This window comes from Macaca nemestrina, chromosome 13 (assembly GCF_043159975.1).
Source record: "Macaca nemestrina isolate mMacNem1 chromosome 13, mMacNem.hap1, whole genome shotgun sequence".
Taxonomy (NCBI): Eukaryota; Metazoa; Chordata; class Mammalia; order Primates; family Cercopithecidae; genus Macaca; species Macaca nemestrina.
The window spans coordinates 69,177,607-69,201,873 of record NC_092137.1 but is presented as its reverse complement, the minus strand read 5'-3'; the positions used below and the strand labels follow the sequence as shown (position 1 = coordinate 69,201,873).

The 24,267-nt window shown below is 42.8% G+C and overlaps 1 protein-coding gene across 1 annotated transcript; it reads right to left on the bottom strand.

Moving 5' to 3' along the window:
• Positions 1 to 227: 227 nt before the first annotated feature.
• On the bottom strand, positions 228 to 24,237 carry LOC105465438 (gastrokine-3-like). Its single transcript, XM_071076110.1, is given in 8 exon segments — positions 228 to 366; positions 1,734 to 1,755; positions 8,622 to 8,888; positions 19,680 to 19,821; positions 20,832 to 20,939; positions 22,600 to 22,734; positions 22,916 to 22,969; positions 24,226 to 24,237. Coding segments are annotated over 8 exon segments (879 nt in total).
• Positions 24,238 to 24,267: the final 30 nt, after the last annotated feature.

The following is a 24,267-nucleotide window of genomic DNA, read 5'->3' as shown; positions in this document are numbered from 1 at the left end:
AGTGCAGCCTCAGCTGCTCATCCCGGGTGCTTTGCTCCACTTGAGTGCATTCCGGCAGCCTGGGAGCTGTTTGGATCCCCCCAGTGCACACAGATCCCAGGGTCCAAGGGAGGGAGCTGTGAGCAGGTCCGTCCTTTCCAGGGCTACGGTCTATGGCTCCGATGTGCGGAGTGCGGAACTGGGCCCGGTGCTTCATCAGAAGAGGAGCCCAAACTCTCAGAAAACTCTCAGAGAGGGGTGAGCCGCACAGGTTCGTGGGCTGGTGTGGAACCTAGGCGTGCCTCCCTCTGCAGAGCTGGTCCAGTAAGGGTGGGGCCTGTCTCCCTGCTGGACCTCTGCTCGAAGCAGCCCCACGACCTGGAACACCTAACAACAACAAAAAGTCGCGGCCACAGTGCCAGTGATCAGGGGTCCTTCCCCCCAAAACCCAGGAGGGGACCTGGTGAGGGGTTACCCCTCTCATCCTTGCACCACAGAGCACGGCCTCAGAGGCCCGGATACACAAACGAGCCAGGTGGCAGAATGAGAGCCCAGCTACCGCCCATTGCTCTCAGGCGCCGTCTACTGGATTTCAGCCCAAACTACAACACGAAAAACTGCTAATTTTCCTTCCTGCCAGGCTGAGGACTAGAATTCAACAGACTGTTTAGAGCCTTAGCCCTCTGAAAACTTCCAGAAATGAAGCCACTGACTATATTCAGTTTACACCAAAGTTAAAGGAATACCAACCCTCCCAGATGAGAAAGAATCAGTGCAAGAACTGTAGCAATTAAAACCAGAGTGTCCCCTTACTTCCAAATGAGCGCACTAGCTCCGCAGCAGTTGTTCTTAACCAATCTGAAATGACGGGCATGGAATTCAGAATCTGAATAGCAATGAAGCTTATAAATATCCAGGAGAAAACTGAAATCCAATCCAAGGAAACCAAGCAATCTAGTGAAATGGTTTAAGAGCTGAAAAATGAAATAGCAATTTTACAAAAGACCCAACCTGAGCTTGTTGAGTTGAAAAAAGAATTTCATAATACAATCAGAAGTATTAACAGCAGAATAGACCAAGCTGAGGAAAGAATCTCAGAGCTCGAAGCCTGGTTCTTTGAATCAACTTAGACAAAAATAAAGAAAAAAGAGCTTTAAGAAATGAACACAATCTCCCAGAAATAAGCGATTATGTAAAGAGACCAAATTCATGACTCATTATCATCCCTGAGAGAGAAGGAGAGAGAATAAGAACTTGGAAAATATATTTGAGGACATAGCCCACAAAAATTTTCCTAATCTCTCTAGAGAGGTTGACATGTAAATTCAAGAAATACAGAAGACCTTGGTCAGATAATATACAAGATGACCATCCCCAAGGCACATAGTCATCAGATTCACCATGGTCAATGCAAAAGAAAAAAATCTTAAAGACAGCTAGGGAGAAGAGTCAAGTCACATGCAGAAGGACTCTCATTAGGCTGGCAGTGGACGTCTCAGCAGAAACCTGACAAGCCAGAAGAGATGCAGGTGTTGGGTGGGGGGGTTGTCTATTTTTGTCATCCTTAAAGAAATTCCAACTAAGAATCTCATACACTGCCAAACTAAGCTTCATAAGTGAAGGAGAAATAAAACCCTTCTCAGACAAGCAAATGCTGAAGGAATTAGTTTCAACTAGACCAGCCTAACAAGAGGTCCTAAGGGAGTGCTGAATATGGACTCAAAAGAATAACACCTGCCACCACAAATACTCACTTAAGCACATAGCCCACAAACACTATAGGCAATTACACAGTAAGTCTACATAACAACACAATGACAGGTTCAAAATCTCACACATCAATACTAACCCCAAGTGTAAAGGGGCTAAATGCCCCACTTAAAAGTCACAGAGTGTCAAGCTTGATAAAAAGACAAGACCCAACCATCCACTATTTTCAAGAGCTCTATGTTACATGTAATGACACCCACAGACTCAAAGTAAAGAGTTGGAGAAAGATTTATCATGCAAATAGAAAACAAAAAAGAGCAGGATTCACTAGTTTTATATCAGATAAAACAGACTTTAAACCCTTAATAATTAAGAAGGACAAAGAAGGGTATTGCCTGGACCACAGAAGGCTTATTGGAAAAAAGGAAGGGTATTACATAATGACAAAGGGTACAATCCAACAAAAAGTTTTAACTATTCTAAATATATACACACCCAACATTGGAGCACCCAATTTATAAAACAAGTTCTTCTTGATCTACAAGAAGACTTAGACAGTCACACAACAATAGTGGGAGACTTTCACATCCTACTTACAGATCATTGAGACAGAAAACTAACAAAGGAACTTTGGACTTAAACTTGATACTTGACCAATTGGACCTAATAGATATCCACAGAAAACTTTACCCAACAAAGACAGAATATACATTCTTCTTATTTGCACATGGAACACATTCCAAGATCAACCACATGCTAGGTAGGCAAGAAAGTCTCAATAAATTCAAAAAAATTGAAATCATACGAACCTTAATATCAGACCACAGTGCAATTAAAAAGAAATCGATATCAAGAAGATCTTTCAAAACTACATAAATACGTGAAAATTAAACAACTTGCTCCTGAATAACTCTTGCGTGAACATCAAAATTCTGGAGGAAATAAACAATTCTTTGAAATTACTAAAAATGGAGATATACCTTACCAAAATCTCTGGGGTACAGCTAAAGCATTGTTAAGAGGAAAGTTTATAGCACTAAATGCCTTAATAAAGAAGTTAGGAAGATCTCAAATTAGCAATCTAACCTTGCACCTAAAAGAACTAGACAGAAAAGAACAAACCAACCCCAAAGCTAGTAGAAGAAAAGAAGTCACTAAAGTTAGAGAAGAATGGAATGAAATTGAGATGCAAAATCCATACAAAAGATCAAATGAAACCAATAGTTGTTTCTTTGAAAGAATAAATACAATTCATAGACCCACCTAGCTAGATGAATAAAAAAGAAAGAAGATCCAAATAAACACAATCAGAAATGACAAAGGTGGTGTTACAATTGATCCACAGAAATACTTATCCTCAGAGACTACTATGAACATACACAAATTAGAAAATATAGAGGAAATGGATAAATTCCTGAAAACACAAAATCTCCCAAGATTGAATAGATGTGAAAATCCTTAACAAAATATTAACAAGCCAAATCCAGCAGCACCTCAAAAAGTTAATGTATCATGATCAAGTAGGCTTCATTCCAGGAATGCAAGCCTGGCTCAACATAGGCAAATCGATACATATGATTCACCACATAAACAGAATTGAAAGCAAAACCTACATAGTCATCTCAATAGAGGCAGAAAAAGCTATCGATAAAAATTCAACATCTATAAAGGGACCATACCTCAAAATAATAAGAACCATCTATGACAAATCCATATCCAGCATCATACTGAATGGGCAAAAGCTTGAGCCATTCCTCTTAAGAACAGGAACAAGGCAAGGATACCTACTCTCACCACTCCTATTCAAGATAGTACTCTAAGTACTAGTCAGAGAAATTAGGCAAGAGAAAGAAATAAAAGGCATCCAAATAGGAAAAGAAGTCAAACTCTCTCTCTTTGCTGATGATACATTTGTATACCAAGAAAATCCTAAAGACTCTGTCAAAAGACTCCTAAAACTGATGAATAATTTCAGTAAAGTTTCAGGACACAAAATAAATGTACAAAAATTAGTAGCATTTCTATACACCATCAGTGTCCAGGCTGAGAGTAAAATCAAGAACACAAACTCTCTTAAATAGCCACAAACAAAATGATATATCTAGGAATACAGTTTTCACTAAGGAGGAGAAAGATCTGTACAAGGCTTAAAGAAATCATAGGTGACACAAAAAAATGGAAAAAAATCCATGACCATGGATTAGAAAAATTAATATTGTTAAAATGGCCATACTGCCCAAAGCAATATACAGATTCATTGCTACTCTTATAAAACTGCCAATGTCATTCTTCATAGAATTAGAAAAAAACTATTCTAAAATTCATATGGAACAAAAAAGAGCCCAAACATCCAAAGCAATCCTAAAGCAAACAAAACAAAACAAAACAAATAAACAAACAAAAAACAAAGCTGAAGACATCACACTACCAGACTTCAAGCTACACTACAAAGCTACAGTAACCAAAACAGCATGGTACTGGTACAAAAACAGACACATAGACCAATGGAACAGGTTACAGAACCCAGAAATTAAGTCACACACCTACAACCATCTGATCTCCAACAAGTTGACAAAAATAAGCAATGGGGTAAGGATTCCCTACTCAATAAATGGTGCTGGGATAACAGGCTAGGCATATGCAGAAGACTGAAGCTGGACCCCTACCTCTCACCATATACAAAAATTAACTCAAAATGGATCAAAGACCTCAAACTATAAAAATCCTAGAAGACAACCTAGGAAATACAACATTAACCTTGGCAACATTAGCCTTGGCAGAGAAGTGGGATCTAATTAAAGAGCCCCTGTACAGCAAATAAAACTATTAACACAGTAAACAGACAACCTACAGAATAAGAGAAAACATTCTCAAACCATGGATCTGATGAAGGCAAAATATCTGTCCAGAATCTTTAGGGACCTTAAACAAATCAACAAGTGACAAACAAATAACACCATTAAAAACAGGCAAAGGAGATCAACTGATACTTCTTAAAAGAAGACATTCAAGTGACCAACAAACATATGAAAAATTAGCATCACTAATAATCAGAGAAACACCAATAAAACCACTAAGAGATACTATCTCACACCAGTCAGAATGGCTATTATCAAAAAGTAAAAAAATCCACAGATGTTGGTGAGGCTGTGGAGAAAGAGGAACACTTATACACTGTTGGCAGGAATGCAATTTAGTTCAGCCACTGGAAATCAGTCTGGAGATTTCTCAAAGAACTTAAAAAACAGATACCATTTGACCCGGCAATTTCATTACTGAGTATATACTCAGTGGAAAATAAATCATTCTACCAAAAAGACACATGCACTCATATGTTCATTGCTGCACTGTATACAATAATAAAGACATGAAATCAACCCAGGTGCCCATCAATGGTAGATTAGATAAAGAAAACATAGTACATATATACCGCAGAATACTACACAGACATGAAAAAGAATGAAATAATGTCCTTTGCAGCAGCGTGGATGAAGTTGGAGGCCATAATCCTAAGCAAATTTATGCAGGAAGAGAAAACCAAATACTACGTGTTCTCACTTATAAGGGGGAGTTAAACATTGAGTACACGTGGACACAAACATGGGAACAATAGACCCTACAGACTATTAGAGGAAGGAGGGGGAGAAGAAGGTTCAGGTTGTAAAATTAACTATCTGGTACCATGCTCACTACCTGGGTGATGGGATGTGTATACTAAACATCAACATCACACAATATTCCCATGTAAGACGCGGTGCCTCAAGCCTGTAATCCCAGCACTTTGGGAGGCCAAGACGGGCGGATCACGAGGTCAGGAGATCGAGACCATCCTGGCTAACACGGTGAAACCCCGTCTTTACTAAAAAATACAAAAAACTAGCCAGGTGAGGTGGCAGGCGCCTGTAGTCCCAGCTACTCAGGAGGGTGAGGCAGGAGAATGGCGTGAACCTGGAAGGCGGAGTTTGCAGTGAGCTGAGATCCGGCCACTGCACTCCAGCCTGGGCGACAGAGCGAGACTCCATCTCAAAAAACAAAAGAAAAAAAAGAAACCTGAACATGTACTCCCTGCATATAAAATAAATGCTGATTTTTTTTTTTTTTTTTTTTTTGAGACGGAGTCTCGCTCTGTCGCCCAGGCTGGAGTGCAGTGGCCGGATCTCAGCTCACTGCAAGCTCCGACTCCCGGGTTCATGCCATTCTCCTCCCTCAGCCTCCCGAGTAGCTGGGACTACAGGCGCCCGCCACCACGTCCGGCTAATATTTTGTATTTTTTAGTAGAGACGGGGTTTCACCGTGTTAGCCAGGGTGGTCTTGATCTCCTGACCTCGTGATCCGCCCATCTCGGCCTCCCAAAGTGCTGGGATTACAGGTTTAAGCCACCGCGCCTGGCCATAAATGCTTATTTTTAAAAATGCAACAAGAAGTAGGTTTTTCCAATTCTCCTTATCGTCACTGTGGAAACTCAAATACAGTTGAAAACTAGCCACAAAAGTTTTGGGGTTCCTCTGATTGTCTTGTAAAAGGAGTTTAATAACATTAAAAAATAATAATTTCTATGTGCCGTTTACTATTTTTATTTCTAAAACTGTACATCTACTTCTTAATGGTCATCAATGAATACATTTTGAGCACTTTCCATGTACTCAGCACTGGGACAGGTATGCTGGGGCATGAGGCCCAAGGCAAAGCTACCATAGCTGCCAAAGTTATTTTCTTTTTGGGGAAATAAGCATTTGTATGAAAACATTTGATAACAACAGTAAAGAATGCATAATAAAGTGCCAAATGAATGGAAGAGTGTCTGAGCTGGGGCTTTGGTGTTTGCAAGTGATGCAAACCAAACCAAATTTGCTGAGGCCAAGGGGGAATTTACTGTCTCATAGAACTAACCATGGAAGAAAAGAGATATTCTGGTCTTGAGTAGCAGAACTAGATGCCTGAAGGTGACCACACACTCTTTCTGTGTCCCAACTCTCCTCTCTACATTCAACCTCAGTATCTTACACTGGGTTTCTCCATGAGGATAGAGCCAATACCACTGTCAACTACACTATAGTCAACCGCTATTGGTCCTCATCTTCCCACCTTGATCATCAGAGAGAAAAGGACTGCTTTTAGTTCTAATTTCAAATTACTTTTAATTTTAAAATCTTTGTATATGATCTTGATTGGCTCATGTGGGGCACAATCCTGTGGCCAGCATTAGGGGTAGGAAGGTGGGGTATAGGAAGGGGTGTTATGACTGGTAACTTCCTTTGGAATCTACTGCTTAGAGATGTGTTATCCTCATTAATTTTTTGTAGCATTGCTCCTATTTTTAGCATTTGTTCCCTAACTCTCCTCTTTGCTGTTGTCATGCTGAATACATGTTAGGAGCAGTCAGTGGAGCATAACAGGCACTCCCTAAAAGGAATGTGTCTAAATGGAAGCTACAATGAAGCTGGGGCTTTGGTTATATTTTTTCCATAATTAGCCCCCTCTTAAAGGCCGAAAAAAGTAGATATCGACTCGTTAACTTACTGGATGCACAAGCCAGAGACCCTCTCTGGGCCATCAGGGAGAAGGAGCAAACCTAGACCGAACACCACAAAGCACCCAGGATGTTGGAAGAGTTGGTCACACTACAAAAGCTGGCTTGAGCTGAGTTATGCCTCCCTGCCCAGAGTCTAGCGGGTTCTGGCAGTGCTCTCTCCTCCTAGTGGCCCAGCTGAGAACTGATGGTACCCTCCAATGCACAGTCAGCCTGGAATGGCCCTGTGGATCCACAATGGGGACCTAGAGGCATGTTAGTTCGGTAGGGAAAAGGCAGAGGTCTAGGTCATCTGTGCCCTGACTAGTTTATTTTCAAGCCAGCTGAGCAATCTAGCTTTCTATGGGATGGAAGAGCAGGTATCCAGCGTTGGAAACCCATGGAGAATGAGGGAGAAGGAAAGAGAGGAGGACCTTTCAGTTGCGGAAGGCTCTTCGGAGCATCCTTTGTGGAAGGGGATTAATTCTGGTTGGGCCATAGTCCCAGCCCTGTAGCAAAACCTCCTCAGGGCTTCGCCTCTCTCCAAACCCCTCCCAGTGGGGCTGATGCTTTGAGCTTACTCCTTACACAGTATTAACCATGCCACACTCATAGGCATTGTCATCTTGGTTTCCCCAACCCCCTTTCTCCTGTGACAGGTCCTTTGCTGGTAGTGGACAGGTAAAATCCTTACTCCAGCCTACTTCGGCTCTGTTCCTCATTCCCCAAAGGGTAGTGACCTTTAGAAAGTGACCCATCCCACGGTACATGGTCTCTTCTTGCCCACACTAGGACTCAAGTACAAATTAGTCTTTCCCTTTTTATGAATCACTTAAAAAGTGGCACTACCACTTTCCACAGGAGATATTGCCACTTTTTAAATGAGTTTTAAAAACGAGAAGGCTAATTTCTTCCCTGCTGCTCCCCTACCCACATCTTGTAGATAGCACCACCCAGGGTGCAGGCTGGGGCAGGGTGTGGTGGGAAGGGAAGCAGTTGTGTCCCAGTTCCAGAGAAAGGCTTGCAGACTGCCTTTGGCAGGATTTTTCTGTAATTAGCCATCTCCTGGGCAGAATGAAGGGAATTTCCCAGCCTGTTTCCTGCCTGCGCAGGCTCCTCAAATCCAGGGATGAACTATTAATACTTTCTGCAGGGCCAGCCCTCCTTATGATTTTATCATGGTGCCAATTCTAGGACCTCGAGGGTTACAGGGAAGCAGGCTTCCAGTGGGGTGCGGCCGGGGGGAGGTAGACTGCTTCTCTTCTACAGTTGGAGAAGATTCCAGAAGGAAAATACTGTCTGGCTTCACTGTTCTCTCTGAGTTGTTTCCTTGGTTCTCTCCCCAGCTCCATGTTGTTTCAGTCTCCTGGATCCCAATACCCCTCCAGGCCTTCCATGTGGGCCCCTAGACCACACCACCCACCTTCACGCTCCCATTCCACAAATGAGCCCAGTGGCCAGCTCGTTGATACTTCCTTAATTCTCAGCCAGAGGTAGCCCTCGGATGGCCCAGCAGGTCTCGCTGCTTCAGATGTGGCCTTGTGGGCATTCCCTGGTACTATTTTCTCCCAAGTGCAGGAGGGGTCATGTAAGCTCCCAAGTGCAGGAGGTCCTGGTACACCTGTGTGCTTGGCAACATCCAGCATTGTGTTTGCTCCTTCATCTAGGTGCTCTGTTGTTCCCGTTTCCCCTCATAGGACACCAAGCCTTCAAAAAACGGAGACAGCAAACACAATGCTGCCTGTCTGACCACGGAATCTACCAGTTCAGATCCCACTAGTGATAGCCCAGACTTCAACTTGCTTTTCAGAGTATTAGATCCCTAATCCCTTAATGCCCAGGGATTTAAAGTTTGGAGTAATCCCAACCCAGTCAAACAGTAGGGGTGCTGGTGGGGAGTGTCTGCTGGCTGTTCATGAACCTCTGGTGTCCTGAGTCTCTCTCCACTGGACATGGCAGCGTCTCTAAGTTACAGACGGCAATGTGCTGCCCTGCATGTTTGAACCACTTCTGACATCTGCTAGGCATCCCGTCCCATGTGCCTGTCCCTTCTTCGAGGTCAGTGAGTCACAATAGCCAGTGCTTATTCACAGCAATAATACCTAGGGAGTGCCTACGAAGCCCTTTGGTCCTGGTCCCTCGCTCCATATGGATCTCCTGGGAAGGCAACAGCTGAGTGGGTTGGTTCATGAGAAACTGCGTTTATGAAGCTCTGGACTGTGTAGGCATCATCCTGGGGTGAAGACAAGTGAGAGGCCCAGCCCTGAGAGGAGCTATGGCAGGGAGAGTGCCTTCCACCTTGAGGCCACCCCAGACCTGGAGGAGCTGCAGGCCCTGGCTCTGCAAAAAGACCTTTGAGGTGGGTGAGACTGTCTCCCAAATGGGCAGCTCTTGAAAAGGACACATGACCAGTGTGTGTGTCTATTGCCTGCTCTGTGTCTCCACTGGTCCCTCTGTCTTCCTTTTCTTATTTGTGCCCATAAAATATACTGATGTTTTTGTGTGTGTGTGTGTGTGTGTGTGTGTGTGCGTGTGTGTGTGTGTGTGTGTTTTAAAAGCTGGCCTGAAGGAGCAGCCTGGCCCAGGATATGAGTGTGCCAATGGAGCTTTTGCAGGAAGCTGGGTGAGGCATGTAGATGAGGTTCTTATTTTTCTTATTTCCCATACAATTGTGTTTCTCACAGTAAATGACATGCCACATGTCATGCAAACTCCTTTGCTCATCTGAGATAGAATTAAATAGGATTTGTTCATTCAGAGCTCCCAGGATTAGAACACATGGACCCAAACAAATACTTTATTATACAAATATCTGTTTGGATAACTGACTGAATGAATGAATTCAAGCATTTGTTAACTCAAATATAATAAACATAAATTGGTGAATTAATAAAATATTGAGACTTCTAGCTTCTAATAATGATGAAGTAGCTGATATCAGACTAACCTTCCTGCCATAACAATTATAAACCTGGAAAAAAATATAAACAGTAGCCATTTGAAGACAATAAAGTTACCCCAAACAGGCAGAAACTAAAGAGGATATGACCTTTAAAAGAAATGCTTATTCATCTGTTGCTGGTAACAGTTGTCTAATATTCTGTGGCAAAACCAGTCCATTGATTACCCAATCCCTATTCCCCACCTCCCTCTCTCCTTCTAACACGGCTCCAATTTAAGTAGCAGCAACAACAACAACAACCACCACCTTAATTTTAGAAAATACATTCCTTTGGTTCCAGGGAATTAATCATGATTGGTCTGAATCAGTAGTTTTCAACTGGGGTGTGATTTTTCTCCCCTCCTCTGAAGACATCTAGTGGTGTTTGGAGACATTTTTGATTGTTACAGCTGGAGGGTATGCTAATGGGTAGACACCAGAGATGCTGCTAAACATTCTACAATGCCCAGGGCACCGCCCTACAACAAAGAATGTTCTGCCTTCAAATGTTTACAGTGCCAAGACTGAGAAAGCCTGGGCTAAATCAGTCTTGGTTTCTTTTTTTTTTTTTTTTTTTTTTTTTTGAGACGGAGTCTCGCTCTGTCGCCCAGGCTGGAGTGCAGTGGCCGGATCTTGGTTTCTTTTAAGACAATAAAGCAATATCATTTTCTTCAGCCTGTGATTGGCCTGTGGGTGGCCATATGATCTCAGTTCCTGCCAATGAGTTGTAAGTAGAAATTGCTAAGTGGGGCTTTCGGGAAAGATTTCTCATTCCTGATAAGGAGGAACAGACTCAGCCGGCATGTGACTTTGCCCTTTGTGCGTTCCTGTCATCCTCCCCTCAATGAGGATATGAGGAGTCAGGAGATGATTGGCCATTTTAGGACCATAAGGCAACAATCCTAGGGAAGGAAGATTGAGGAAAGAAAGAAAGAGCTAGAATGTCTGACTGCATTATTCCCGAGTTGCACCAGCTGGGACTACGTTTCCCTGTACTCACATGATCTGAATCAGTCTGAATCAGTCTCTGTCTGTTTAGGCCACTGTGACTGAGTTCTCTTTTTTCATAGCTGAAAGCATTCCTTACAGATACACCTGAAAGAGGCTGGATAAATCCAATCAGTACACATGCCTCTAGATCTGGGCCCACCCCAGCACTGGGGTCTCCACTTCTTTCACCCCTAAAGCCCCTTTGAAAATTCCAGGCTCACCACATTCCTGTACTCATGCTGTGGAAACCCAATACCGAGGGCTATTCCTAGGACAACTTTAAGCAATTGTCACTTGAAGCTCACTGCCCAGCTCTGTTTGGCCTGCCATTCCTTCTTATCAGTCCAGACACTGTCCCTAATTCTCCCTTGGCTCTTGAGGAAATGTCTGATGTTGCAGCAAAGGGCTCAGCACACATTCAAGAATGGAATCAAGTGCTTCTTGGGGTTTAGGGTCTAGGTGTACCCTATTTTAAGGTGGTAAGTCCATTTCCTCAGCATGCTTTTAACCACTAGGGAAGGATTCCCTGGCTGCAGCATGGCCCTTCCAGATCATGCAGCAGTATATGACCCCAAGAAGGGACAGCCCAGGAATTCACCCCTCACTGCTTCTAATAATGCAGCTCACCCTTCAGTCTTCCTCTAAAAAGTTACTGTTGCTACACCCGTAAGGGCATGGCCTTAGGTACACAACACCAGGTCAATGGACAATCATCCTGTCCTCTTATTCATGACCTTTGTTAGCTTCTCTTTTCTCCTGTTTGACCCAAACTAATCACAATAGGGAGAATTCTGGGGCTACTTGCCAACCCCTTACCATCTGCCGTTGACCCCCACCTCAAGAGACTTGCCAGCGTGTGTTTGATTTTTGCTGAGAACTCCTCAGCGTATTCCATTATGCTGAGGATAAATTAAAGGATAATTCTATTACTTTCCCTTTCCACTCCCTGGGGGCCAAGGGTGAGGTTGGGTATTACCTGGGAGTGGCATGAAAAAACCTTCTGGGGCATTGGAAATGTTCTATGTCTTCCTCTGGTTGATGACTACATTGAATGTATATATGTAAACATTCATTGAGCTGTGCACTTAAAATCTGCACTTTATTGTATAGCTCGATAAAAATGTTAATATATTTTTAAAATTTAAAACGCAAAATAAAAAGGAGGCCCACTCAGTCTTCAGCAGTCTCAAGATACACAGAAGTTGGCCATGGCTAGAGCCTATCAGCGCTGAAAGGCCCGGGTTCCAGCTGCCTGTGGCCTGGAGCCAGGCCAGAGGACCCAGTGCTGTGGTCTCCCTTCAGGGATGGGGAGGATGTGAGTCAATGGACAGCTACAGCTCTGCCTGCTGTGGACGGCTGGGGTACTGCCTGTGTGTAAAGCATTGCCCAAACTAACTCAGCTCAATGGAGGGCCTCCACAGGAATAACTACTGACATATGGGTTAAGTTGTGGGGAGGGTCTCTCTGCCCCAAGCAGACAGAAGGACAAGGAGAAGCAGCACATTCCAGGAAGGATAAGGTGCACTGCTCCTGATCCCTTGGGAAGGAAACTAAGAGCACAGAGCGAGCAGGTAGCCAGAAAATGAACACTGGGCAGCTGCCTTCCAGGGCTGGCAAGCCAGCTCGCCCATACCCACGGTCCTGAGCTTGGACACAGCTGGCTCTTCCCTAGGCTGCAGAGAAGCAGGAGTGACAGGGAGAATTAGAAGTGACACCATCAGTAGTGGAAAGGACTAGTAAGGAAATTAAGATATTCCCCCTAAAGGGAAGTCTGTCAATGGAGTGCCTTTCTTGAAACAAGGAGGCCAGGAAATTTGACCTCTGTTTTAGATCTGCTGTCTCTGGGAAAGGACTCTTAAGCAAGGATGGAATTCCTGCAGGATAGTTTTATTTATTGCGAGAGAGTTTTGAGTGGGTCCCAGCTGGGATTTAGACATTACTTAAAGATTTCTTGGTAATCCTCCAAGTGCCCATTTGCAGGACTAAAGACTCTGTCAGGACAGACCTGCTCAGGAGAGAGGGGGCTGGGACACAGTCCTAATCCAGTAAACTCTGGAGAGGGAGGAGCAGTTCAATCACATTGTGATGTTTCAGGCTCAAATTTGTCCCTGGTCCAGTCCCCAGGGAACTCATATTCCAGGTCCCAGGGTGGTGGGTGGGGACTGAGTATAAAAACAACAGTAGCCACAGATGAGAAAAGTCCTCCCTTTTCTTTTCACTAGTTTCTCTAAGAAACTAGGGTATACATTGCAGGGTGATATGATTAGGCTGTGTGTCCTCACCCAAATTTCATTTTGAGGGAGGGACTGTTGGGAGGTGATTGATCATAGGGGCAGTTTACCCCATGCTATTCTCCTGATAGTGAGTGAGTTCTCATGAGATCTGGTGGTTTCATACATGTCTGACAGTTCCTCCTTCTCTCTTTCACCTCCCACCATGTAAGACATGCCTGCTTGCCCTTCTGCCATGATTGTAAATTTCCTGAGGCCTCCCTAGCCATGCAGAACTGTGAGTCAATTAAACCTCTTTTCTTTATAAATTACTCAGTCTCGGGCAGTTCTTTATAGCAATGTGAAAACAGACTAATACACAGGGCATACATGAATGATTGAGATGCCAAAGGGCGAGGAGAGACTCATTTTTCTTATTTCTACATTGGGTCCAGAGGGCTCATGCTCCTTAAGCCCCCTGAGGCTCCCCAGATTAGTGGCAGAGATGGCAGTGTCTGCCCAAAGGCAGGACGCCATGGAGGGGCAGCAAGTGGAGACAGCTCAGCTGAGGACTCTGGGGGCTGTGGGTTCCCTGGCCCCTTCTCCCAGTTGTAAGAGGCAGCACTGAATATGTCAGCCTATGTCAATGACAGGGGCTGCCCCAAGGGAGGAAGAAAAGAAGAGAGACGATTTCCCTGCTTGGAAGATCACTGGGCTCATTCTTAGCTACTTTTAGGCACTCCCAGAGAGACTAAAAAATTATTTCAATGGACTCAGCAAGAAGCTTAAGTTCTTATTTGTTTATTTATTTATTTATTTGTATTAAACTTTAAGTTCTAGGGTACATGTGCACAACATGCAGATTTGTTACATAGGTATACATGTGCTGTGTTGGTTTGCTGCACCCATCAACTCGTCATTTACATTAGGTATTTCTCCTGATGCTATCCCTCCCCCATCCGCCCACCCCACAATAAGACCCAGTGCGTGATGTTCCCCACCCTGTGTCCAACTGTTCTCATTGTTTAGTTCCCACATTGTTTGGTTCCATATGAAATTTAAAGTACTTTTTTCTAATTCTGTGAAGAAAGTCATTGGTAGCTTGATGGGGATGAGCTATAAATTAACTTGGGCAGTGTGGCCATTTTCACAATATTGATTCTTCCTATCCATGGGCATGGAATGTTCTTTCATTTGTTTGTGTCCTCTTTTATTTCATTGGCTTTCTGTCCTTGTGATAGTTTGCTCAGAATGATGGTTTCCAGCTTCACCCATGTCACTACAAAGGACATGAACTCATCCTTTTTCATGGCTGCATAGTATTCCATGCTGTGTATATACCACATTTTCTTAATCCAGTCTGTCACTGATGGACATTTGGGTTGATTCCAAGTCTTTGCTATTGTGAATAGTGCCACAATAAACATACATGTGCATGTGTCTTTATAGCAGCATGACTTACAATCCTTTGGGTATATCCCCAGTAATGGGATGGCTGGGTCGAATGGTATTTCTATGTCAAGATCCTTGAGGAATCGCCATACTGTCTTCCACAATGGTTGAACTAATTTACACTCCCACCAACAGTGTAAAAACGTTCTTATTTCTCCACGTCCTCTTCAGCACCTGTTGTTTCCTGATTTTTTAATGATCGCCATTCTAACTGGTGTGAGATGGTATCTCCTTGTGGTTTTGATTTGCATTCCTCTGATGACCAGCGATGATGAGCATTTTTTCATGTATCTGTTGGCTGCATAAATGTCTTCTTTTAAGAAGTGTCTCTTCCTATCCTTTGCCCACTTTTCAATGGGGTTGTCTTTTTCTTGTAAATTTGTTTAAGTTTTTTGTAGATTCTGGAAATTAGCCCTTTGTCAGATGGGTAGATTGCAAAAATTTTCTCCCATTCGGTAGGTTGCCTGTTAATTCTGATGGTAGTTTCTTTTGCTGTGCAGAAGCTCTTTAGTTTAATTAGATCCCATTTGTCTATTTGGGCTTTTGTTGCCATTGCTTTTTGTGTTTTAGTCATGAGGTCCTTGCCAATGCCTATGTCCTGAATGGTATTGCCTACATTTTCTTCTAGGGTTTTTATAGTTTTAGGTCTAACATTTAAGTCTTTAATCCATCTTGAATTAATTTTTATATAAGGTGTAAAGAAGGGATTCAGTTTCAGTTTTCTACATATGGCCAGCCAGTTTCCCCAGCACCATTTATTAAATAGGGAATTCTTTCCCCATTTCTTGTTTTTGTCAGGTTTATCAAAGATCAGATGGTTGTAGATGTGTGGTGTAATTTCTGGCCTCTGTTCTGTTTCATTGGTCTATATATCTGTTTTGGTACCAGTACCATGCTGTTTTGGTGACTGGAACTTTGTAGTATAGTTTGAAGTCAGGTAGCATGATGCCTCCAGCTTTGTTCTTTTTGCTTAGGATTGTCTTGGCAATGCAGGCTCTTTTTTAGTTTCATATGAAATTTAAGGTAATTTTTTCTAATTCTGTGAAGAAAGTCATTGGTAGCTTGATGGGGATGGCATTTAATCTATAAATTAACTTAGGCAGTGTGGCCATTTTCATGATATTAATTCTTCCTATCCATGGGCATGGAATGTTCTTCCATTTGTTTGTGTCCTCTTTTATTTCATTGAGCAGTAGTTTGTAGTTCTCCTTGAAGAGATCCTTCACATCCCTTGTAAGTTGGATTCCTAGGTATTTTATTCTCTTTGTAGCCATTGTAAATGGGAGTTCACTCATGATTTGGCCCTCTGTTTGTATGTTATTGGTGTATAAGAATGCTTGTGATTTTTTCACATTGATTTTGTATCCTGAGACTTTGCTGAAGTTGCTTATCAGCTTAAGGAGATTTGGGGCTGAGATGATGGGGTTTTCTAAATATACAGTCATGTCATCTGCAAACAGGGATGGTTTGACTTCCTCTTTTCCAAATTGAATACCCTTTATTTCTTTCTCTTGCCTGATTGCCCTAGCCAGAACACTACATTGAATAGGAGTGGTGAGAGAAGGCATCCCTGTCTTGTGCCAGTTTTCAAAGGGAACACTTCCAGTTTTTGCCCATTCAGTATGATATTGGCTGTGGGTTTGTCATAAATAGCTCTTATTATTTTGAGATGTGTTTCATCAATACCTAGTTTATTGAGAGTTTTTAGCATGAAGGGCTGTTGAATTTTGTCCAAGGCCTTTTCTGCTTCTATTGAGATAATCATGTGGTTTTTGTCTTTGGTTCTGTTTATGTGATGGATTTTGTTTATTGATTTGCTTATGTTGAACCAGCCTTGCATCCCAGGGATGAAGCCAATTTGATCTTGGTGGATAAACTTTCTGATGTGCTGCTGGATTTGGTTTGCCAGTCTTTTATTGAGGATTTTCACCATCGATGTTCATCAGGGATATTGTCTAAAATTCTCTTTTTTTGTTGTATCTCTGCCAGACTTTGGTATCAGGATGATGTTGGCCTCATAAAATGAGTTAGGGAGGATTCCCTCCTTTTCTATTGATTGGAATAGTTTCAGAAGGAATGGTATCAGCTCCTCTTTGTACCTCTGGTAGAATTTGCCTGTGAATCCATCTGGTCCTGGACTTTTTTTTGTTGGTAGGCTATTAATTATTGCCTCAATTTCAGAGCCTGTTACTGGTCTACTCAGTGATTCAACTTCTTCCTGCTTTAGTCTTGGGAGGGTGTATGTGTCCAGGAATTTATCCATTTCTTCTAGATTTTCTAGTTTATTTGTGTAGAGGTGTTTATAGTATTCTCTGATGGTAGTGTGTATTTCTGTGGGATTGGTGGTGATATCCCCTTTATCATTTTTTATTGCATTTATTTGATTCTTCTCTCTTTTCTTCTTTATTAGTCTTGCTAGTGGTCTATCAATTTTGTTGATCTTTTCAAAAAACCGGTTCCTGGATTCATTGACTTTTTGAAGGGTTTCTTGTGTCTCTATTTCCTTCAGTTCTGCTCTGATCTCAGTTATTTCTTGCCTTCTGCTAGCTTTTGAATGTGTTTGCTCTTGCTTCTCTAGTTCTTTTAATTGTGATGTTAGGGTGTTGATTTTAGATCTTTCCGGCTTTCTCTTGTGAGCATTTAGTGCTATAAATTTCCTTCTACACACTGCTTTAAGTGTGTCCCAGAGATTCTGGGACATTATGTCTTTGTTCTCATTGGTTTCAAAGAACATCTTTATTTCTGCCTTCATTTCGTTATGTACCCAGTAGTCATTCAGGAGCAGGTTTTTCAGTTTCCATGTAGTTGTGCTGTTTTGAGTGGGTTTCTTAATACTGAGTTGTAATTTGATTGCATTGTGGTCTGAGAGACAGTTTGTTGTAATTTCTGTTCTTTTACATTTGCTGAGGAGTGCTTTACTTCCAACTATGTGGCTAATTTTGGAATAAGTGCGATGTGATGCTGAGAAGAATGTATATTCTGTTGATTTGTGGTGGAGAGTTCTGTAGATGTCTATTAGATCTGCTTGGTGCAGAGCTGAGTTCAAGTTCTGGATATCCTTGTTAACCTTCTGTCTCATTGATCTGTCTAATATTGACAGTGGGGTGTTAAAGTCTCCCATTATTATTGTGTGGGAGTCTAAGTCTCTTTTTAGGTCTCTCAGGACTTGCTTTATGAATCTGGGTGCTCCTGTATTGGGTGCATATATATTTAGGATAGTTAGCTCTTCTTGTTGAATTGATCCCTTTACCATTATGTAATGGTCTTCTTTGTCCCTTTTGATCTTTGTTTGTTGGTTTAAAGTCTGTTTTATCAGAGACTAGGATTGCAACCCCTGCTTTTTTTTTTTTTTTTTTTTTTTTTGGCTTTCCATTTGCTTGGTAGATCTTCCTCCCTCCCTTTCTTTTGAGCCTATGTGTGTCTCTGCACATGAGATGGGTCTCCTGAATACAGCACACTGATGGGTCTTGACTCTTTATCCAATTTGCTAGTCTGTGTCTTTTAATTGGGGGCATTTAGGTCATTTACATTTAAGGTTAATATTGTTATGTATGAATTTGATCCTGTCATTATGATGTTAGCTGGTTATTTTGCCCATTAGTTGATGCAGTTTCTTCCTAGCATCAGTGGTCTTTACAGCTTGGCATATCTTTGCAATGACTGATACCGGTTGTTCCTTTCCATGTTTAGTGCTTCCTTCAGGATCTCTTGTAAGGTAGGCCTGGTGGTGACACAATCTCTCAGCATTTGCTTGTCTGTAAATGATTTTATTTCTCTTTCACTTATGAAGCTTAGTTTGGCTGGATATGAAATTCTGAGTTGAAAATTCTTTTCTTTAAGAATGTTGAATATTGGCCCCCACTTTCTTCTGACTTATAGAGTTTCTGCCAAGAAATCTGCTGTTAGTCTGATGGGCTTCCCTTTGTGGGTAACATGACCTTTCTCTCTGGCTGCCCTTAGCATTTTTTCCTTCATTTCAACCTTCGCAAATCTGACAATTATATGTCTTGGGGTTGCTCTTCTTGAGGAGTATCTTTGTGGAGGTCTCTGTATTTCCTGAATTTGAATGTTGGCCTGCCTTGCTAGGTTGGGGAAGTTCTCCTGGATAATATCCTGAAGAGTGTTTTCCAGCTTGGTTCCATTCTCCCCATCACTTTCAGGCACACCATTCAGGGGGTAGGCAGAGGAGGATGATCCTTGATCATCCTTCTGAACCCCAGCCCCTCAAGTTCTTCCTGTTTTCCTGCTGGATCTTCCTGTTATGAAGAAACCTTGTTCATTGGGTTAACTTATATTATTATGTAAGTGACTGGCAGCAGCCTAATGGGAAGTGGTTATTGACTATCTGGGCTAGAAAGCGGCTCTTCAAGTCTTGCCTAGTAGTTTTCCCAACTGGTTACCACTGCTCCCCTACCACATCCCTAGCAGGAGTGCCAGCCACTGAGATGTTCCTTTTCCAGAGTGATCTATAACTATTAGAGTTTTGCCTTCCAACCTCTGGGCAGCTTGCAGAAGAGGAAACTGGAGATCCTAAAGCAATGAGACTCTAATGATGGGATGCTGGACACTGTGTTGCTTGGGCAGGGGGCGATGAGGCTTTGGGTCAAGCGAGGATATCTACCCACTGTCAAATCCCACTGATGAGATGACTGAACTTAACCTCCCGATAAAGCTAAGTTAGCTCCCCATTCTCAACAAGCCCCGCTGTCACTGTCAGGAAATCATCTCTGCAACCAGAGGTGAATACATCCTAGGCCCCATTGTTTTTATATCCAGTAGCCAATAAATAGAACAAACCCAACAACTGTTATTAGAATTTGTCAATAACCTAAAAGTCATACTGTGCCTTTTGACTCACCCATGGTCTTGGTCTTGGTTGCTAACATACCTTCTTTTTGCTGCCGGGCAAAGTAGGTGGGGTCATCTCTGCACATGTCCTTAATGGGCATTCCATATTGTGCTAAGTTCTAGACCCGACTGGGTAAAACAGTGTGGGTCAGGCCGCGAGTAGATGGGTAATGCTTAAAAGCCTGGAAGGGGTGACACATCAAAATGATGAGACAACATTTGCGGGTGGCACAGCAGACAGGACAAAAAGGATCTGAGACCCTGGCCCATGAGTAAGTGGAGGCAGTGCATGGGGTGATAGAATTGACCAGAATAGCTCTGAACCTTGAAGTCTCTAATAGCAATATCCTCTCTGGCCACAAGGTGATGACATTCCTCCAGAAAAATCTGCCCGTGCATTCAGGTGACTTTTCCTGTCCACTCCTTTCACCCTTTAAACTTAATAATTCATTCGCTCTTTAATGCTTTCTCATCTCTAATGAAAATATAGAATGCTTTAATTTTTTTGTTGCATTATATTATGTTTTTGCTTGTTAAAACAGATGGGATACTTTCAGCTTTTCTCTTAAAAAAAAATTGGTAAGTTGCCTTATTTTTATGTGACCTGAAGTGTATTGTTTTTTACCCCCCGGAGAGTCAGCACCTCCTGCCATGGATATCAGTGTCGGCCAAGTGTGCTGTGCAGGCTACTTAAGCAAATGACAGCAGATTTCAATGACTTGCCCAGGACCACCTGCTGATTTTTAACTTACTGGACTACTTTTGTCATTTAAGAAGCCGAGGGGAAGAGAGCTTCAGCAGTCCTGGGCTTATTTTCGACTGAAGAGAATATGTGTGGATATGTTTAGGGGGTTGGCAGAAGAGAAAGAAGGTAGGAGAATGTGAATATTCTATCAATTCACTCTGGTATTTGCATTCAACAATTTATATTCACTAACATGTAGCTCAAACCCTTCTGGAATTCATCAAAATGAGATCACCGCATAGAACTGTTATTTGATTAAATTATGACTTGACTTGAATGAGCCATCAACTGCACCTGGAGTGCTTGGTATGACGGTAGAATTTCATGGGCCTTAAGAACAAGCTTGACCCAAGTCTCTCTGTGTGCACAGCCTTGTCCTAGGACGTTGGATGCAGAGTTGGAAAACACCAAACTAAAAGGGAACCACAGTGAACCGGCCTCACTTACCTGCTTGTCCAGGGCCTTGCTAATGTCATCCAAACTTGGGAAGACTACTTGGTCCATCTTGGCCAGAACACAGGCTATCTTGTTAAATATGTTAGCCGCCAACAGGGCCTTAAAGCAGCACAGGAGAAACACGTCATTCCTGCAGTCACAATATCAATGGACATCCACTCTCTATCAGTGTGGCACGACTGCTCTTCTGACTGTGATGTACAGCACCCAGCAGAGTGCCACTCTGGGCACCAGAAAAACGCCAGCATCAGGACTGCTGACATGTGCAGAGCCCTGCTACTCCCGGGGCTTTTGGCACTGTCCTGTGATGTGGGTGAGGAAAGGAATCTCTCAGGGCATTCTGCACACAGTGAATGGACAGGTGGGATGGGAGGGATAGGGAGTGAGATCTAATAATAAGGCTGACTTGCGGGTCCTGTTCTGCCACTTAGCAACCATCATGGTCCTCAGTGGGCTCCACAATCCTCTGTTTTTTCATCTGAAAACAGAAATAATGATAGCTCCTCTCCTACAGGGGTGCTGTGAAGATGACAGGAGAAACTAACTGCTTGTGAGAGCTGGTGAGGGCACTGTGAAAATTACGGAGTGCTCTCTGAATGTACGAGGTTGTCAGGAACCTTGGGCCAGGCCCTCTAGACTCAGATTCTAGCCCTGGGTCTGCCACTGACTCCATGAGTCCCTGGGCCTTTCATATGGCCTCTCACAGCCTGGAGTAGAGCAGTGGTTCTCCAGCTGCATCTGACTGAGCCTAAGGCTCGCCTGCCGGAGTAGTTCCGGCTTCTTCTGTTCCATGTCATAGACTACCATGGAATATTTTTGTTTGAAGAAAAGTCTCCATGGCATAGAGCAGAGTTAAAAATCACTTGCATGTGTAGACTGTGTGCCCTCTAGCGGGATTCGGGGGACATTACCTTGAGGAAATCAGGAGTGGGTTAGGTGACTAGCGAGGAAAGTGGTCAGGGAAGGGAGCAGAGCAGATACAGGCTGGAGCAGAGAGAAAGCCTGTGCCTGAGGTGCCCCTCCTGAGATGCCCAGAGTGATGGAGGGGATGTCATGGATGTGACTGGGGGTGGGGCCAGATGGGAGAGGGCGGGGCCAGATGGGACTGGCCTTGCCAGACAGAACAAGGAGTGTGTGCTTCTACTTCAGTTAACTCTTCAGAATCCTGCCAGGTAGAAATGGTACCTATTGGTGCTGATTTGCAGATGGGGAAACTGAGACACACAAAGGCTGAGTGATGTCCCTGGGGTTATAGTGCTTTTCTTTCAGAGAGCCAGGCCAAGCACACAGGTGGAGCCTCCTCAATATTGGGTCTTTCTGCTAGGTCTTACCATCGAAAGTGATGGGCAAGTTGCAGTCAGATTTCTAAAAATGAAAATATATCATTCTTTTTCTTAGGAAATTAGCATTAAAATCAGGAGTCAAGACAAAATAACTTCTACAGCACATACCAGTTACAAGACATGGAGGTTTCTGAGATCAGAGACCTTCAGTGGCCGATTACAGTCAACACCTCACAGGAACATAGGGGATGTAGGATCCCTATAGACCAGCTGGAATTCCTCCTATATTTTCTGGCTCAAAAAGAAGTCACTGCAACTGCAGAAAAGCTGTTCCCTTACCTAATAATGTGCATGTCCATCAAGGACCTAAACCTAGAGAAGGCAAATGTCCTCTTTTCTCTGGAAAAGCACAAGGCTACATTTTGGACCAGACATGGCTTTCTTTCACATTGTAATGAATGAGTTTCTCATCTTACATTCTTGTAGTCTAGGATTCCATCCCACTCACTGAAAACATTATTGTCTCGGATGCTGACCATACCTTGAAAGGTACTGACATGGATAATTTGACTCCCAACAGATCCATTAAGAGGATGGTTGTCATGGATGTTCTGGAGAAAACCAAGCAACAATGAGAAAAGTTGAAAGTTCAGAGTTCCTACTTTGCCCATGCCTTGCAGGTTTTAGAGGTACCCACAGGAAATTTGAGAAGGTTGCCCTTAATTATCACTTTTTAAAATGCTTCTGCTAAAGGAGGACTAGACAGGTTGAACTCTCTCCATCCTTACTCACTATCATGGCCAGGGATGGGGCTAGGAAGAAGACCACAAGGATAGAAGATGCAAACTGAAATGGAAACAAATATCAAGGCATTTTTGCCTTAGCTTCGGGTGAACTCAGAGTCCAGAGCCCCAAGCCCTGCTGGGGCTGGAGCCTTCTTTAAATGATCTCTAACTCCCATCATCTTTCATGGCGTGGGGGACCCAGTGTATCAGGAGACTGTCACTCAGTATGGTTGATATGCTGGCTACTCAGGAGACAAAGCTTTATATAGTTCAGTCAGGGATACCTTTTGCTTCACTCTACATGCATTGCTAATCACTGGGCTAAATATTAGGCAGCCTGCCCAGCCACTTGATGTGCACCTGGGGAAGGACCATCTCAGGCCAAATCGTAAAATAAGTGATGAGACCTCAGTTTCTCAGTCTTCTTTTTCTGCACCTTCCCCTCTCTTTCCAAGCATTTGAGACTCCCTCTCTGCCCTCTCTGGAAACTGATATCTTCCTGATTTCCTTTCCTCTAGATTCTCCACTTTGCCTGAGATTAAAAGACCATGAACCACTTATTTGCACTTTATTTTGAAATAGATTATGCTAATTAAATGTGACTAATTATTGGATATTTGCAGTTAATAATTTCTTCTCAGTGTGGCCTACCTTGCTTGTTGAGGGAATTTTAATCATCAGAGAGTAAGTCAGAGAGAATTGGTGGGAGCAGAAACAGGACAAGGTGAGAAAGTGCACAATGAATGTTTCCCTACATTCCATCCTCAGCCTCATCTGGTCTACTGAAGGCTCCGGAACTCCCCTTCTCCCCCATCCCACAATATCCCACACAACATCCCACATGTAACGAAAGCAAACAAAGGCGAGATACATATACAAAAGAAAAGAAAACAGCTACTCTATGAATAATCATCATGATACTGCAAGGCTAATAGAGGAAATATATGAGCTGCAAATAGCAACACTATGTTATGAAACTATTAGGGTTGGTATATATTAAATATGTCTGAAACTTTCCTTCACTGGAAATTTGTAAATAAGACAAGTCTAGGAAAAGAAGACCCTAAAATATGAATATCTACGTAACCCCCAAGGGTTCTGGACCTTTAAGATCTTAGTTATTACCTCCTTTGGGAGAGACTCTTTGTTCAGACGTTCCAAAACAGAGAGGCTATGTTTTTTCGAATTAATATTTGAAAATTCTAAATTCTACTTGAGTTTAATTTGAAGAGTCCATGGGGAAAAAAGAACTTTTCCATGGCTATTTTGGTTCTGAGAACATAATCACCTACATTTGAAATTAGAAAATATACTTACAAGGTGTTTCATGGTGTCTCATGCCCCACGCAACAGCATGCA